At 45.4% G+C, this 18,890-nt stretch overlaps 1 protein-coding gene across 2 annotated transcripts; it reads right to left on the bottom strand.

The window, feature by feature from the left end:
* Positions 1-333: 333 nt before the first annotated feature.
* LOC143764389 (uncharacterized) lies at positions 334-17,420 on the bottom strand. Of its 2 annotated transcripts, none has more exons than XM_077249914.1 (4): positions 17,399-17,420; positions 15,476-15,538; positions 6,611-6,758; positions 334-990 (listed from the first exon to the last, which is right to left on the bottom strand). In XM_077249914.1, exons 2-4 carry the CDS (start codon positions 15,516-15,518, stop codon positions 453-455), a joined length of 729 nt encoding a protein of 242 aa, XP_077106029.1. In that variant the 5' UTR covers positions 15,519-15,538; positions 17,399-17,420; the 3' UTR covers positions 334-452. The 2 variants fall into 2 exon arrangements, with proteins under 2 accessions (XP_077106029.1, XP_077106028.1); XM_077249913.1 differs by lacking the exon at positions 17,399-17,420 and adding an exon at positions 16,485-16,576.
* Between the last annotated feature and the right edge of the window lie 1,470 nt (positions 17,421-18,890).

The raw sequence follows: 18,890 nt of genomic DNA, 5'->3' as shown, positions 1-18,890 counted from the left end.
CACAGTACAGTGGGGCCCCGCGGCCTAAATAACATGGTGCTCCTCCTTCCTATTCCACTCAAAAAGGTGCAGTGACTAATAAATAAAAAAAGATAGCACAGAGTCTACAAGCTTAATGGTGGAGAAGGGAGCTGAGGGATTCCTGCTCCATCATTGTAATCCACTGTACCTCTGTCCTACACAGATGCACCAGAAATTGAGAGCGCTTCCCCACATCCTGGCATATCCCACTGGGTCCAGGAGGCAGAGGCACAGTGAGCACCGTAAGAAACTTTTGCCAGATGCATGAATTCTGATGCTTTTTGCCTGACATGTAAAATTCAGAACACAAAGTTTTTAGTAAAATGATTTTTATTACAAATTTAACATGAGAATACTCATTACAGCCTCGCTGCTGTTATCAATTACGACTATGGCGGCTCTCTCCATGGCTTTGCCAGTTGGATGTATCTTTAGGCGTTGGTGTTGAAGAGCTCCAGTTGAGACAAAAACTTCTTCCACTGGTCCTTGTCAAACATGAAGACTTTTTGTATGTTCTCAGCAGTATGATAATTTTCTTCCATGGTACGGATTATAGGGTCCTGATCAGATGGCGCTTCAACTTCGTCTTTGCCCTTTGCATTTGCTACCTCATTGCGGACGTCTTCGATATAGGGCTTCAGACTGGAGTTTAGAGCGTCGATCATCGGTTTGGTTTTTTTCTTTATGACAGGGAGTACAACTTCCCAGAAGGCCTTCTGATGTACTTTCATCTGCTCCTCAAACGTCTCAAAAGTAGGCTTGATTTCCTCTACAAGTAGTCGTACTTCGCTGACAGCTTGGACGGCAAAAGCTCCCAAAAGAGGAACTACTTTATTATTGTAGACTGGGTAGGTCTCATTGAATTCATTGTACACCTCCTTAACGATTTCTACCACGTGCACAGAGCTGCTATAAGCTAAGTTAATATAACTTTTCTTTATTGTTTCAAATCGTTTTCCCAATACAGCCCTGTGAGAGAATGGGAGAAAAATACATTATTGTAAATGTTATTCCCAAAAAGACAAATTATGCCATGTCCATTGGATAGGGGCTAGGGACAACTTGCTAATTGCTGTGAGTTCGACTGCTGAAGCCCCCAATGATCTCAAGATTGGGTCTCTATATCCTGGAAATGGCCCTTAACGGTGCTGAGCATGCTCCACTTCATTTCCATTCATTGTTAATGGGACCACGAGAAGTAGACAAGCGCTTTGCTTGGCAATCTCTGATGTCCCATAGACAATAAATGAAGAGAAGGTTGCACATGCTCCATGTGAGACTGGATTGCAAAGCCCCAATCTGCAGATTGCTGGGTGTGCAAATGCTCAGACTCTCAATATTTCCAAAATTATGAATTTGGTACCCCCAGGAAAAGCTACGTCTGGCCAATGGCCACTGTAGACAATCCATAGCATAGGAATAGCTGACCTAATAATACATGGATGTGGCTGGTCCAATGGAGATAGCAGACTGGTTCTGCTTCATAAATTTAGGACCTGGATGGGGGAAAGTCTGATTATGGCCAAGTAATGTATAAGGACATCATGGTCAGAAGAATAGAAGAGACAATGCAAAGATGGAAGACCAGCAACCCAATGGCTTGATACTATCAATATAACTGGTGGGCTTAGCTCACGTTCGATTTTGGGGGTGACAGGTTCCCTTTAAAGAACAAAAGGCTAGTAAAAATTATACATTTCTTATAAAATAAGTAGCACAAGATGTCACACCATACTTTATTTCCACATATGTAGAGTAATATAATAATAATTAATAATAATTTTTATTTATACAGCGCTTTACAAATTATAGAGGGGACTTGTACAGACAATAGACATTACAGCATAACAGAAATCACAGTTCAAAATAGATACCAGGAGGAATGAGGGCCCTGCTCGCAAGCTTACAAACTATGAGGAAAAGGGGAGACACGAGAGGTGCATGGTAACAATTGCTTTAATTATTTGGACCAGCCATAGTGTAAGGCTCGGGTGTTCATGTAAAGCTGCATGAACCAGTTAACTGCCTAAGTGTGTAGCAGTACAGACACAGAGTGCTATTAACGGCATAAAGTGTATGAGAACATGATGCGAGGAACCTGATTGTTTGCTTTTTTTTTTTTAATAGGCCACACAGGGATAGTTAGGTTAATGCGTTGAGGCGGTAGGCCAATCTGAACAAATGAGTTTTTAGGGCACGCTTAAAACTGTGGGGATTGGGGATTAATCGTATTAACCTGGGTAGTGCATTCCAAAGAATCGGCACAGCACGTGTAAAGTCTTGGAGACGGGAGTGGGAGGTTCTGATTATTGAGGATGCTAACCTGAGGTCATTAGCGGAGCCGAGGGCACGGGTAGGGTGGTAGACTGAGACCAGAGAGGAGATGTAGGGTGGTGCTGAGCCATGGAGTGCTTTGTGGATTAGGGTAGTAGGTTTGTACTGGATTCTGGAGTGGATGGGTAGCCAGTGTAATGACTGGCACAAGGTAGAGGCATCGGTATAACGGTTGGTGAGGAATATGATCCTGGCTGCAGCATTCAGGACAGATTGGAGCGGGGAGAGTTTGGTAAGAGGGAGGCCGATTAATAGAGAGTTACAATAGTCGAGAATGAATAAGTGAAACAGTAAGAGTTTTTGCAGTGTCGAAAGTAAGAAAAGGGCGAATTCTAGAAATGTTTTTGAGATGCAGATAAGAAGAGCGAGCCAGTGATCGGATGTGGGGGGTGAATGAAAGCTCGGAATCAAGGATGACCCCAAGGCAGCAGGCATGTTGCTTTGGAGTAATGGTGGAACCGCACACGGAGATGGCAATGTCAGGCAAAGGTAGGTTAGTAGAGGGAGAGAACACGAGGAGTTCAGTTTTTGACAGGTTCAGTTTCAGATAGAGGGAGGACATGATGTTAGGGTACCGTTACACAAAATGATTTACCAACGATCACGACTAGCGATACGACCTGGCCGTGATCGTTGGTAAGTCGTTGTGTGGTCGCTGGAGAGCTGTCACACAGACAGCTCTCCAGCGACCAATGATGCCGAAGTCCCCGGGTAACCAGGGTAAACATCGGGTTACTAAGCGCAGGGCCACGCTTAGTAACCCGATGTTTACCCTGGTTACCATCGTAAATGTAAAAAAAACCAAACAGTACATACTCACATTCCGGTGTCCGTCAGGTCCCTTGCCGTCTGCTTCCCGCACTGACTGACTGCCGGCCGTAAAGTGAAAGCAGAGCACAGCGGTGACGTCACCGCTGTGCTCTTCTTTCACTTTACGTCCGGCAGTCAGTCAGTGCGGGAAGCAGATGGCAAGGGACCTGACGGACACCGGAATGTGAGTATGTACTGTTTGTTTTTTTTTACATTTACGATGGTAACCAGGGTAACCATCGGGTTACTAAGCGCGGCCCTGTGCTTAGTAACCCGATGTTTACCCTGGTTACAAGCGAACGCATCGCTGGATCGGTGTCACACACACCGATCCAGCGATGACAGCGGGAGATCCAGTGACGAAAAAGTTCCAAACGATCTGCTACGACGTACGATTCTCAGCGTGGTCCCTGATCGCTGCTGCGTGTCAGACACAGCGATATCGTATAGATATCGCTGGAACGTCACGGATCGTGCCATCGTAGCGACAAAAGTGCCACTCTGAGACGGTACCCTAAGATACAGCAGTAAAGGTAAAAGGTCGGCGTGATAACAGGAGAAGAGGTGTATAATTGGGTGTCGTCAGCATAGAGATGGTACTGGAAACCAAATCTACTGATTGTTTGTCCAATAGGGGCAGTATACAAAGAGAAGAGGAGGGGGCCTAGGACTGATCCTTGAGGAACCCCAACAGTAAGGGGAAGGTGAGAGGAGGAGGAACCAGCAAAACATACAATGAAGGATCGGTCAGAGAGATAGGAGGAGAACCAGGAGAGAACGGTGTCCTTGAGGCCGATGGAGCGGAGCATAGTGAGGAGGAGCTGATGATCCACAGTATCGAATGCTGCGGAGAGATCCAAGAGAATTAGCATGGAGTAATGACCATTAGATTTAGCTGTTAGTAGGTCATTAGAGACTTTAGTGAGGGCAGTTTCAGTAGAGTGTAAAGAGCGGAAGCCAGATTGAAGAGGGTCGAGAAGAGAGTTATCTGAGAGATAGCGGGTAAGACGGGAGTGGACCAGGCGTTCCAGGAGTTTGGAGATGAAGGGAAGGTTAGAGACAGGTCTATAATTAGCGGCACAGTTTTGGTCGAGGGAGGGTTTTTTAAGTAATGGATGTATGATGGCATGCTTAAATGAGGAGGGAAAAATACCGGAAGTGAGAGAAAGGTTGAATATTTTTGTTAGGTGAGAGGTGACCGCCGGGGAAAGGGACTGGAGGAGGTGTGACGAAATGGGGTCACTGGTGCAAGTGGTCGGGTGAGAAGATGCAAGGAGCCTGATTACTTCTTCTTCTGTAACTGGTTCAAAGGCAGAGAGTGAACTAGATGCAGTGGGGGAGGGAGGACAGTGCCTGGTATGAAGAGATTGGGAGATGATTTCCTGTCGAATGTGGCCAATTTTTTCTATGTATAGGAGGTGCAGCTTCATCCAGGGCACTTTGCATGGTTTCATTGTAATGCTTCAGAGCAGAATCAGGACATGAGATGGAGGAGATTGGGGCCAATGATGACTGCAAGTTCTTCATAAGTTTCTGGGTGTTAATGGCCTGTATGTTTCTATAAGTGTGGAAAGTGGGGGTGACCTGAGCGGGATGGCAGTTCTTGATAGAGAATGAAAGAAGGTTGTGGTCAGAGAGCGGGACAGGGGAGTTTGTGAAATCGTCCACTGAGCAAAGCTGGGAGTAGACCAAGTCAAGGGAGTTTCCATCTTCATGCATTGGAGAGTTAGTATGCTGCGAGAGACCGAAAGAGGAGGTTAGAGATAAAAGGTGAGAAGCAGATGGGGAGAGGGGAGAAGCAATGGGGATGTTGAAATCACCCATGATAAGGGTGGGGGTGTCACAGGAGAGAAAGTGTGGAAGCCAGGTGGCAAAGTGATCCAGGAACTGATGAGAGGGGCCGGGAGGACGATACACCACCGCTACTCGCATGGAGAAGGGGTCGTAGAGTCTGACAGCATGGACCTAAAAGGAAGGGAATACAAGTGAGGGTACTTGGGGGATAACTTGGAAGGTACATTTGGGTAAAAGGAGCAGACCAACGCCTCCACCTGCTCTGTTGTCTGATCTTGGGGTATGAGAAAAGTGTAGTCCACCATATGAAAGAGAAGCAGCAGCAGCGGTGATGTCTGACTGTTGGATCCAGGTTTCAGTGAGAGCCAGGAGATTGAAAGAGTTAGAAATGAAAAAGTCATGACTGAAGGAGAGTTTACTACACACAGAGCGAGAATTCCAAAGGGCACAATTGAAAGAGACAGAAGGCATGCATGGAATATTAATAAGGTTATGCTACTTTCACACTAGCGTTAACTGCAATCCGTCACAATGCGTCGTTTTGCAGAAAATACGCATCCTGCAAAAGAGCTTGCAGGATGCGTTTTTTCTCCATTGGCTAACATTACGCAACGCATTGCGACGGATTTCCACACGTCACAACCGTCGTGCGATGGTTGCGCCTTGTTGTGGCGGACCGTCGGCACAAAAAAACGCTACATGTAACGTTTTTTGCCACCGACGGTCCGCTTTTTCCGACCGCGCATGCGCGGCCGGAACTCCGCCCCCACCTCCCCGCACCTCACAATGGGGCAGTGGATGCGCTAGAAAAATGCATCCGCTGCCCCCGTTGTGCGGCGGAGACAGCGCTAGCATCGGTAACCTCGGCCCGACGCACTGCGACGGGCCGAGCTCGACGCTAGTGTGAAAGTAGCCTTAGAGGGGTTTCTGGGTGTAGCAATTGGAAGGTTTGACTGGTTATAACATGGGGGGCCGGGGTTTGGAGAGATGTCTCCAGCAACTAGGAGAAGGAGGATAGAAAGAGTGAGCAGATGGTTAAGTGATTTGTGAGAGCGTCTCTTGTGTTGGATGGTGGGACTGAATGGATCTGTACTGTTAAGCAATGTGAACAGAGCATGAGTGCTATACATAGGAGAGGCAAGAACAGAGGGGCCGATATGGATGGAGTGTAAAGAGTTTATGCAAGGGCGGTGAACGTGTAATGTGTAATATATTAATGCTTCCTCTGTTTTGGCTGATGGATCACATAAATGGTGCAAAAAAGATACAAATCAATCCTGTAAATTGGGCAGTATGGTGGCTCAGTGGTTAAGTGCTGGGTTCCTGGTTCAAATCCCACCAAAAACAACATTTGCACAACATTTCCTCCCACACTCCAAAGACATGCTGATAGGGAATCTAGATTGTGAGCCCCAATGGGGACAGTGACGTAAAGTGTTGTGGGAATTAATAGTGCTATAAATAAAATAATATATTATTAATGCTATAAATAATACATATTATTAAGAATAATAAATATTAATACATAATAATGCTATAATTAATAATAATTACTATTAATAATAATAATAATAATAAGTAAATTATAATAATACTAATGCTATAAATAATATAATAGTGTAAGCAAAAAATGTTTACATAATCATCTTACAGTCTGTCATCCTCTGAGGAATCCCAGGTGGACACCAAATCCACGCCAATCGCCATTGAATCATGCATCAGCTCCTTCATAGCTTCCCTTAATGTAAGTTTTGGTGGTTTTTCTTCATTCTCTTTGCCAATGGCAGCACCATAAGTTCCTAGGAAAAGTGCAACCAAAGCAGGACATACATGTAACTTAAGGGTGGAAGTATTATTTGTGTAACTAGGGGGCAGACGTACCATATGTGTAGCTCTGGGGAGGACGTACCATATGTGTAACTCATGGTCAGATTCTATATGTAACTCAGTGGCAGACGTACCATATGTGTAACTAGGGGGCGGACGTACCATATGTGTAACTAGGGGCAGATGTACCATATGTGTAACTAGGGGGCGGACGTACCATATGTGTAACTAGGGGGCGGACGTACCATATGTGTAACTAGGGGGCGGACGTACCATATGTGTAGCTCTGGGGAGGACGTACCATATGTGTAACTCATGGTCAGATTCTATATGTAACTCAGTGGCAGACGTACCATATGTGTAACTAGGGGGCGGACGTACCATATGTGTAACTAGGGGGCAGACGTACCGTATGTGTAGCTCTGGGGAGGACGTACCATATGTGTAACTAGGGGGCGGACGTACCATATGTGTAACTAGGGGGCAGACGTACCGTATGTGTAGCTCTGGGGCAGACGTACCATATGTGTAACTAGGGGCAGACGTACCATATGTGTAACTAGGGGGCGGACGTACCATATGTGTAACTAGGGGGCGGACGTACCATATGTGTAGCTCTGGGGAGGACGTACCATATATGTCACCTCACCTGGGGCGTGGATGTGCCCCATGTGTACACCAGGGGCTTACGTACCTTATGTGTAACTCATGGTCAGATGCATTCTATATGTAACTCAGTGGCAGGCGTACCATATGTGTAACTAGGGGGCGGATGTACCATATGTGTAACTAGGGGGCAGATGTACCATATGTGTAACTAGGGGGCGGACGTACCATATGTGTAACTAGGGGGCTGATGTACCATATGTGTAACTAGGGGGCGGACGTACCATATGTGTAACTAGGGGGCGGACGTACCATATGTGTAACTAGGGGACGGACGTACCATATGTGTAACTAGGGAGCAGACGGTGGATGTACCATATGTGTAACTAGGGGGCGGATGTACCATATGTGTAACTAGGGGGCGGACGTACCATATGTGTAACTAGGAGGCGGATGTACCATATGTGTAACTAGGGGGCGGACGTACCATATGTGTAACTAGGGGGCGGACGTACCATATGTGTAACTAGGGAGCAGACGGTGGATGTACCATATGTGTAACTAGGGGGCGGATGTACCATATGTGTAACTAGGGGGCGGATGTACCATAGGTGTAACTAGGGGGCAGACGTACCATATGTGTAACTAGGAGGCGGATGTACCATATGTGTAACTAGGGGGCGGACGTACCATATGTGTAACTAGGGGGCGGACGTACCATATGTGTAACTAGGGGGCGGACGTACCATAGGTGTAACTAGGGGGCGGACGTACCATATGTGTAACTAGGAGGCGGATGTACCATATGTGTAACTAGGGGGCGGACGTACCATATGTGTAACTAGGGGACGGACGTACCATATGTGTAACTAGGGAGCAGACGGTGGATGTACCATATGTGTAACTAGGGGGCGGATGTACCATATGTGTAACTAGGGGGCGGACGTACCATAGGTGTAACTAGGGGGCGGACGGTGGATGTACCATATGTGTAACTAGGGGGCGGACGGTGGATGTACCATATGTGTAACTAGGGGGCGGATGTACCATATGTGTAACTAGGGGGCGGACGGTGGATGTACCATATGTGTAACTAGGGGGCGGATGTACCATATGTGTAACTAGGGGGCGGACGTACCATATGTGTAACTAGGGGGCGGACGTACCATATGTGTAACTAGGGTGCGGACGTACCATATGTGTAACTAGGGGGCGGATGTACCATATGTGTAACTAGGGGGCGGACGTACCATATGTGTAACTAGGGGGCAGACGTACCATATGTGTAACTAGGGGGCGGACGTACCATATGTGTAACTAGGGGGCAGATGTACCATATATGTAACTAGGGGGCGGACGTACCATATGTGTAACTAGGGGGTGGACGTACCATATGTGTAACTAGGGGGTGGACGTACCATATGTGTAACTAGGGGCCGGACGTACCATATGTGTAACTAGGGGGCGGATGTACCATATTTGTAACTCAGAGGCGGACGTACCATTTGTGTAACTAGGGGGACGGATGTACCATATGTGTAACTCAGAGGCGGACGTACCATTTGTGTAACTAGGGGGCGGATGTACCATATGTGTAACTAGGGGGCGGACGTACCATATGTGTAACTAGGGGGTGGATGTACCATATGTTTAACTAGGGGGCGGACGTACCATATGTGTAGCTCTGGGGAGGACGTACCATATGTGAAACTCAGATACAGAAGTACCATATGCGAAACTCAGGGGTGGACATATCATATGTGTCACCTCACCTGGGGCGTGGATGTGCCCCATGTGTACACCAGGGGTTTACGTACCATATGTGTAACTAGGGGGCGGATGTACCATTTGTGTAACTAGGGGGTGGACGTACCATATGTGTAACTAGGAGGCGGATGTACCATATGTGTAACTAGGGGGCGGATGTACCAAATGTGTAACTAGGGGGTGGATGTACCATATGTGTAACTAGGGGGCGGATGTACCATTTGTGTAACTAGGGGGTGGACGTACCATATGTGTAACTAGGGGACGGACGTACCATATGTGTAACTAGGGAGCAGACGGTGGATGTACCATATGTGTAACTAGGGGGCGGATGTACCATATGTGTAACTAGGGGGCAGATGTACCATATGTGTAACTAGGGGGCGGACGTACCATATGTGTAACTAGGGGGCTGATGTACCATATGTGTAACTAGGGGGCGGACGTACCATATGTGTAACTAGGGGGCGGACGTACCATATGTGTAACTAGGGGACGGACGTACCATATGTGTAACTAGGGAGCAGACGGTGGATGTACCATATGTGTAACTAGGGGGCGGATGTACCATATGTGTAACTAGGGGGCGGACGTACCATATGTGTAACTAGGAGGCGGATGTACCATATGTGTAACTAGGGGGCGGACGTACCATATGTGTAACTAGGGGGCGGACGTACCATATGTGTAACTAGGGAGCAGACGGTGGATGTACCATATGTGTAACTAGGGGGCGGATGTACCATATGTGTAACTAGGGGGCGGATGTACCATAGGTGTAACTAGGGGGCAGACGTACCATATGTGTAACTAGGAGGCGGATGTACCATATGTGTAACTAGGGGGCGGACGTACCATATGTGTAACTAGGGGGCGGACGTACCATATGTGTAACTAGGGGGCGGACGTACCATAGGTGTAACTAGGGGGCGGACGTACCATATGTGTAACTAGGAGGCGGATGTACCATATGTGTAACTAGGGGGCGGACGTACCATATGTGTAACTAGGGGACGGACGTACCATATGTGTAACTAGGGAGCAGACGGTGGATGTACCATATGTGTAACTAGGGGGCGGATGTACCATATGTGTAACTAGGGGGCGGACGTACCATAGGTGTAACTAGGGGGCGGACGGTGGATGTACCATATGTGTAACTAGGGGGCGGACGGTGGATGTACCATATGTGTAACTAGGGGGCGGATGTACCATATGTGTAACTAGGGGGCGGACGGTGGATGTACCATATGTGTAACTAGGGGGCGGATGTACCATATGTGTAACTAGGGGGCGGACGTACCATATGTGTAACTAGGGGGCGGACGTACCATATGTGTAACTAGGGTGCGGACGTACCATATGTGTAACTAGGGGGCGGATGTACCATATGTGTAACTAGGGGGCGGACGTACCATATGTGTAACTAGGGGGCAGACGTACCATATGTGTAACTAGGGGGCGGACGTACCATATGTGTAACTAGGGGGCAGATGTACCATATATGTAACTAGGGGGCGGACGTACCATATGTGTAACTAGGGGGTGGACGTACCATATGTGTAACTAGGGGGTGGACGTACCATATGTGTAACTAGGGGCCGGACGTACCATATGTGTAACTAGGGGGCGGATGTACCATATTTGTAACTCAGAGGCGGACGTACCATTTGTGTAACTAGGGGGACGGATGTACCATATGTGTAACTCAGAGGCGGACGTACCATTTGTGTAACTAGGGGGCGGATGTACCATATGTGTAACTAGGGGGCGGACGTACCATATGTGTAACTAGGGGGTGGATGTACCATATGTTTAACTAGGGGGCGGACGTACCATATGTGTAGCTCTGGGGAGGACGTACCATATGTGAAACTCAGATACAGAAGTACCATATGCGAAACTCAGGGGTGGACATATCATATGTGTCACCTCACCTGGGGCGTGGATGTGCCCCATGTGTACACCAGGGGTTTACGTACCATATGTGTAACTAGGGGGCGGATGTACCATTTGTGTAACTAGGGGGTGGACGTACCATATGTGTAACTAGGAGGCGGATGTACCATATGTGTAACTAGGGGGCGGATGTACCAAATGTGTAACTAGGGGGTGGATGTACCATATGTGTAACTAGGGGGCGGATGTACCATTTGTGTAACTAGGGGGTGGACGTACCATATGTGTAACTAGGAGGCGGATGTACCATATGTGTAACTAGGGGGCGGATGTACCAAATGTGTAACTAGGGGGTGGATGTACCATATGTGTAACTAGGGGGCGGATGTACCAAATGTGTAACTAGGGGGTGGATGTACCATATGGGTAACTAGGGGGCGGACGTACCATATGTGTAACTAGAGGGAAAACTTACCATATGTGTAACTCAGAGGCGGACGTACCATTTGTGTAACTAGGGGGCGGATGTATCATATATGTAACTAGGGGGCGGACGTACCATATGTGTAACTAGGGGGCAGATGTACCATATGTGTAACTCAGATGCAGACGTACCATTTGTGTAACTAGGGGGCGGACGTACCATATGTGTAACTAGGAGGCGGACGTACCATATGTGTAACTAGGAGGCGGATGTACCATATGTGTAACTAGGGGTGGACGTACCATATGTGTAACTAGGGAGCAGATGTACCATATGTGTAACTAGGGAGCGGATGTACCATATGTGTAACTAGGGGGTGGATGTACCATATGTGTAACTAGGGAGCAGAAGTACCATATGTGTAACTAGGGGGTGGATGTACCAAATGTGTAACTAGGGGGTGGACGTACCATATGTGTAACTAGGAGGCGGATGTACCATATGTGTAACTAGGGGCGGACGTACCATATGCGTAACTAGGGAGCAGATGTACCATATGTGTAACTAGGGAGCGGATGTACCATATGTGTAACTAGGGGGTGGATGTACCATATGTGTAACTAGGGAGCAGAAGTACCATATGTGTAACTAGGGGGTGGATGTACCATATGTGTAACTAGGGGGCGGATGTACCATATGTGTAACTAGGGGGTGGATGTACCATATGTGTAACTAGGGGGCGGACGTACCATATGTGTAACTAGGGGGCGGACGTACCACATGTGTAACTAGGGGGCGGATGTAGCATATGTGTAACTAGGGGGCGGACATACCATATGTGTAAGGCTGGGGTCACACATGCGAGTTTTACGGACGTAAGAGCGCAGAAACTACGTCCGTAAAACTCGCATTACATACGGCACAATTATTCTCAATGGGGCTGCTCCTATTAGCCGTATATTACGGTTCAGTATTATACGGCTTTCTACGGCCGTACAAAATCGCAGCATGCTGCGTTTGTCAGCGTACTGCGCAAATAATACGCCAATGAAAGTCTATGGGGGCGAGAAAAATACGGATTCCACACGGACCAGCAGTGTGACTTGCGAGAAATACGCAGCGGTGTTAGTGAAAAGTCGGTAATTCAATTGCCGGCTTTTCATTTCTCCTGCACAAACCCGACAGGATATGAGACATGATTACATACAGTAAACCATCTCATATCCCCTTTTTTTTTGCATATTCCACATTACTAATATTAGTAGTGTGTATGTGCAAAATTTCAGCGCTGTAGCTGCTGAAATAAAGGGTTAAATGGCGGAAAAAATTGGCGTGGGCTCCCGCGCAATTTTCTCCGCCAGAATGGTAAAGCCAGTGACTGAGGGCAGATATTAATAGCCTAGAGAGGGTCCATGGTTATTGGCCCCCCCGTGGCTAAAAACATCTGCCCCCAGCCACCCCAGAAAAGGCACATCTGGAAGATGCGCCTGTTCTGGCACTTGGCCACTCTCTTCCCACTCCCTGTAGCGGTGGGATATGGGGTAATGAAGGGTTAATGCCACCTTGCTATTGGAAGGTGACATTAAGCCAGATTAATAATGGAGAGGCGTCAATTATGACACCTATCCATTATTAATCCAATTGTAGGAAAGGGTTAAAAAACACACACACACATGATTACAAAGTATTTTATTGAAATAAACACAGCGGTTGTTGTAATAATTTATTGTTCTCCCATTCCATTTCCAGGACCTCGCTTGGCAACATAATAAACGCACAAGATACATACCTTCTGCTGTCAGATCTCGTCCCACGAAGTAATCCATCTGAAGGGGTTAACTAATATTACAGGCAGGAGCCCTGCTAAATGCAGCGGTGTGCTCCTGCTTGTAATTCCCCGGCGAATGAATGAAATGTAGGTCATTGACCTACATTTCCTTCAGTCGCGGTGATGCGCCCCCTGCTGGATGTCCTCATATGACCTGGAGCGTGGGAAAAAGTTCCCAGGCTGCAGTTCATGAGAACATCCAGCAGGGGCGCATCACCGCGACTCAATGTAAGTACAGATCCAGCTTTCCTTTCAGCACCCGGGGATTACAGGCACGAGCGAGTGGTTTATCGCAGCTCTGCCTGTAATATTAGTTAACCCCTTCAGATGGATTACATCGTGGGAAGTGATCTGACATCAGAAGGTATGTATCTTGTGCATTTATTGTTTTCCCAAGCGAGGGTCTGGAAATGGAATGAGAGAACAATAAATTATTACAACAACCGCTGTGTTTATTTCATTAAAATACTTTGTAATCATGTGTGTGTGTGTTTTTTAACCCTTTCCTACAATTGGATTAATAATGGATAGGTGTCATAATTGACGCCTCTCCATTATTAATCTGGCTTAATGTCACCTTCCAATAGCAAGGTGGCATTAACCCTTCATTACCCCATATCCCACCGCTACAGGGAGTGGGAAGAGAGTGGCCAAGTGCCAGAATAGGCGCATCTTCCAGATGTGCCTTTTCTGGGGTGGCTGGGGGCAGATGTTTGTAGCCACGGGGGGGCCAATAACCATGGACCCTCTCTAGGCTATTAATATCTGCCCTCAGTCACTGGCTTTACCGCTCTGGCGGAGAAAATTGCGCGGGAGCCCACGCCAATTTTTTCCGCCATTTAACCCTTTATTTCAGCAGCTACAGCGCTGAAATTTTGCACATACACACTACTAACATTAGTAGTGTGGAATATGCAACAAAAAAGGGGATATGAGATGGTTTACTGTATGAAAACCATGTCTCATATCCTGTCGGGTTTGTGCAGGAGAAATGAAAAGCCGGCAATTGAATTACCGGCTGTTCACAGATATCGCGCTGAATGAAATCTAAATACAGAATATATATATATGTGTCTCAATGACATATATATATATATATATACTGTATATATGTTTTCCCTAACATTTGAGCACATAAATCCATTAGATGTCGGTTTTGCAAGCCTGCGCGAAAATCTCGCAGTACGGATGCCATACGGATTACATACGGAGGATGCCATGCGCAAAATACGCTGAAACACCCTGACTACGGATCAATATTTTGGGGACATTTCTCCGTATTACGGCCGTAGTACGGACGTATAATACGTGGCTTATTTTCTTACGCCATGTGTGACCCCAGCCTAACTCAGAGCCGGACGTACCATATGTGTAACTTGGGGCAGACATATCATATGTGTAACTAGGGGGTGGACGTACCATATGTGTAACTCAGAGGCAGATGTACCATATGTGTAACTTGGGGCAGACATATCATATGTGTAACTAGGGGGTGGACGTACCATATGTGTAACTCAGAGCCGGACGTACATATGTGTAACTTGGGGCAGACATATCATATGTGTAACTAGGGGGTGGACGTACCATATGTGTATCTAGGGGGTGGACGTACCATATGTGTATCTCAGGGGCGGACGTACATATGTGTAACTAGGGGGTGGACGTACTATATGTGTAACTAGGGGGAAGACGTACCATATGTGTGACTCGGAGGTTTATGTACCATATGTGTGACTCGGGGGTTTATGCACCATATGTGTGACTCGGGGGTTTATGCACCATATGTGTTACTTGGGGGTAGATGTACCATATGTGTGACTCGGAGATTTATGTACCATATGTGTTACTTGGGGGTAAATCGGGGGTGGATACATTATGTGTGTAACTTGGGGGCAGATGTACCATAACTGTAGCTCGGGACAATATCAGACGCTTGGAATAGTGGCGGAGGGATCAGCGATGGACCTTGGGAGGGCAAGTAAATCAGTTTGGAGAAAAGTTTTTAGAAAGCAGAAGAGCCCTATAATGATACTGAGCAATTTTATATATTCCGATTTTTGCATATGTTTGAATACAGCTACCCATAACTATCATGGGTCCACGCTATGGGGCCAGGAAGAGGAATATTATATTAAGGTTGCTTTACAGACCACAGTTTGTCATACCTGCGAGAAACAAGAGGAACAATGATGAAACCAGGAGTCTCATGATGAGAATCTATCTTACACCTGCGGAAAAGACAAAAATATGATGAGGAAAACGTCATACTAAACCCTATAGATATGCCGGAACTGGTCACCGCTGTTGTTGGACATTTATTCCTTTGGGAAACTTTTCTGGATCCGTAACCTAAAAGGGCGATTCTGCACCTCCTACATATTAGGAGGAGAGAAAATCTGCTGCTTTGACGGCCACTTCTAATTAACAGGATAGGTGCAGAAACTATTTCTGTGTCCCTCTCAGCTTGGAAAAAGTTTGCAAATAAAACTTCTCGATATGACCAACTAAACAATTTACCTTTGGAGATAATAAATATCATAACTAACTAAATTATCCTCCTATCCTGGAAAGAACTTGGATTAAGATTCATTAAAAATGTACATGATGGGAATCATTTTCTTCCTTTTATGCAACTTAAACTAAAATATAAAGTTCCTGATTCTGATTTGATATATTATATATTACTGAGGGAAACTATTAGGGGACTTCTTGATTCTAAATCCCCTTTTCCTGAGTATATTGGGAATCCCAATATGTCAATCCCAACATTGACACTTTGTGGAAAACTAAAAAGATCTGTAGAATATTCCACCAGGATTATGGTCTCCAAAAATGTTCACAGATAAGTAAATGGGAAAAAGATTTAATGAAATCATTTCCTATTGAAAGCTGGAAAAAAGCTAAAGAAGTTACAGGTAGCAACATTATAATTACCCCACAATTAGCTCTTCTTTCTCTAGAAATAGAGCAAATCAACTCATAATACAGATTTATTCTAATGACTAATGCACATTCTCTCAGTGGCTAAAAACGCTATAGCTTTAAATTGGAAAAGAGCTTCCATTCCTACACTTAAAGATATAATTGAGAAAACGTCATTACACAATTCTTACGAGTATAGATTAGCAATAACACTTGGGAAAAATACTTATTTAAATGTTAACCATGGCTTACCTTTTTAGAGAAATTCTCAGGCTAACAACCTGCCAGGCTAGCTTTTTTCTGTGTTCTGTAATTTTCGTCGTGCCGATGTTGTTGTAAGTTATTGCATAACAACTGTATGGTTTTTTTTAAAGATTTTGTTTACCTTTTTCCTTTGTCCCTCCTTTTTCTCCCTTCTTCTCCCCTTTCTTTACTTTTCCCTCTCCACTATCCCAAGATCTGTACATTAATACTAATCCCTGACTTATCCTAATGTCTTCTTTTTGTAAACAGTTAAAATGTTTTAATAAAAATGTATTTAATTAACATAACAAAAGACTAGATTGATATGCTGGGAAGAGGGGGCCATATCTCAGGAATGGAGTGGCGCAGAAACAAAAGAAAAACGGCGCCGGAATAAGAAGAACAGCGGCATTTACACCAGGTAAAAATAGATATATATTTATAGCAAGTGACAGTTCATTTTTAAGGTGCGCCTTATGTAAAAAGTTGGCTTTTCATTTACATGGGAGCCTCCAGACCCTTCTAAGACAAATGATGGTGGGGAAGAAAATGGTCATGCATATTGGATTACAATTCCTGATCCTTTTGATCGCTGTCTGCCATCACCTTACTCCCCTTCCTGCACTGAAGCACACAATTACTCACCAGAAAGAAGCATCCAGAAAAATAAGGGGGTCAGGAGGAAGCGACATTGGCTGAACAAAACGCACGTGTATTCAGGGGTCAGTCAAATGGCAACAAGTTTCAGCCCCTTTGCTTTTCTACACTTCGTAGATTTTCTTATGCTATCTACACAATTATATTTAATACAACAAGGGGCACATTTTTAATTTTTTAGCACCTGGAAAAAAACAAAAACTGTATCTCTTACCCACCATAAAACATTCTCTAATATTTCTGGAGCAATGCAAACATCATCTTACCTGTCAGAGATGAATCAATGCCATGACGGGGGATTTGTCCCCAGCTTTTTATAGGCGGTCATCTGGACACCCACTGTTAGATTGGGCACGTGCCCAACTCGAGAGCTGGCAGGACGGTCCTACCGATTAGAAAGGTAAATACTTGGTAGAGTTAGTATCAGGTCAGGATTGGAATTTTATGTAACAGACATGGAATACGATGTATACACCTATGGAAGGATTGAGAAGGAGTGGAGGCATGCTTTTATATAGAGATTGGACGTCTAACGTAAAGGGGTGCTCCGCCAGAGAGGTGATAACTACCAGATTGGTGGGGAACCGGACATTCCATGGCACATGGATTTTCTCTTCAATACTATCCTCTCGGGTCTTGCACTACACAGAATACTAAAATAACCATAAACTTCTTCCCAACATCCACCATTCATGGACAGCGCGTTTCGGGTGTGGGTTCAGAACTGAGCTAACTCCACTTTTGACCGGTGGCAGCTGTATTGTACAGCCAACATCTGCCACTAACAACAGCTAGCACGGAATGCTGCAGTTGAGCCCTTTAAATGCCACTGTCGATCACTGACCACACCATTTAAGTGGCACAATCAGGGTTGCGCATTGATTTGGATGCCCAAGGCCAAAATGTACCGATGCGTTGCAATGGGCAGATGGAATTTTTCCTAAGACCCTGATGGCTGCCATCTATGCGCGTCTATGAAGCCAGGCAAAAATTATTCCCACAGCTCCATTGGTGAAAAAATAAAAAATAAAAGTTGTGGGTCGCAAAAGATGTCAACACAATCAATTTTCTTTATAGAAATCACTCAATTATTTTTAATTCTTAAAATTATTTTAAAATACCTCATAGATTTGGTATCGGCCCAATCATACTGACCCAGCGATTCACGTTAGCAGGGCATTTTTTACTAAATGCTGGTAAAAATGAAACCCCCCAAAAAATAGTGCAATGGTGATTTTTTTTTTTACGATTTCACTGCACTTGGGATTTTTTTTCCCATTTTTAGAATCGTATGGCAAATGACATCAATCAGAACAGTAACTCATCCTGCAACAAACAAGATCTCAGATGGCTGTGTCAAGGAAAAAATAAAAAAATATTGTCTGAGAATTGACTCTGCAGGCCCAATCTGAGCAAACCTGAATCGAAGTTCGGGAGAATTCTTCAAGAGTCCTCCAGTGATAGATTCATGCCCATCATTCATGTGACCACTGCAGTCAATCGTTGCCATCAGAGGTCATGAGGATCAAGGTGCACAAGATAAAAATAAGGCTCCCCAGATGATTAGAAAAGTAAAAGCAAAATATATTATACATATAAAAAGATGCTTAATGAGTTTCGGGGCTGATATTGCAGCTGTATCAAGCAGAGAGGGAAGAAAATAAATTTATGAATATATATATATACACAAAAAATAATACAAACATATTCAAAAAAAGTAAATAATTAGCAATCTTTTACAAGGTCTGGGTATCACCA

This window comes from Ranitomeya variabilis, chromosome 4, assembly GCF_051348905.1.
Source record: "Ranitomeya variabilis isolate aRanVar5 chromosome 4, aRanVar5.hap1, whole genome shotgun sequence".
NCBI classification, from domain to species: Eukaryota; Metazoa; Chordata; class Amphibia; order Anura; family Dendrobatidae; genus Ranitomeya; species Ranitomeya variabilis.
Note: the sequence above shows the minus strand (reverse complement) of the source record. Positions and strands in the feature narration are given on the sequence as shown.

Bases quoted from the DNA above. Each gene is read 5' to 3' on its own strand.
- LOC143764389 (XM_077249914.1), bottom strand. From the start codon at position 15,518: ATGAGACTCCTGGTTTCATCATTGTTCCTCTTGTTTCTCGCAG. The intron at 6,759-15,475 runs GTATGACAAACT...CACTTTTCCTAG, and splicing joins GTTCCTCTTGTTTCTCGCAG to GAACTTATGGTGCTGCCATT. The intron at 991-6,610 runs GTAAGATGATTA...ATTCTCTCACAG, and splicing joins TCCTCAGAGGATGACAGACT to GGCTGTATTGGGAAAACGAT.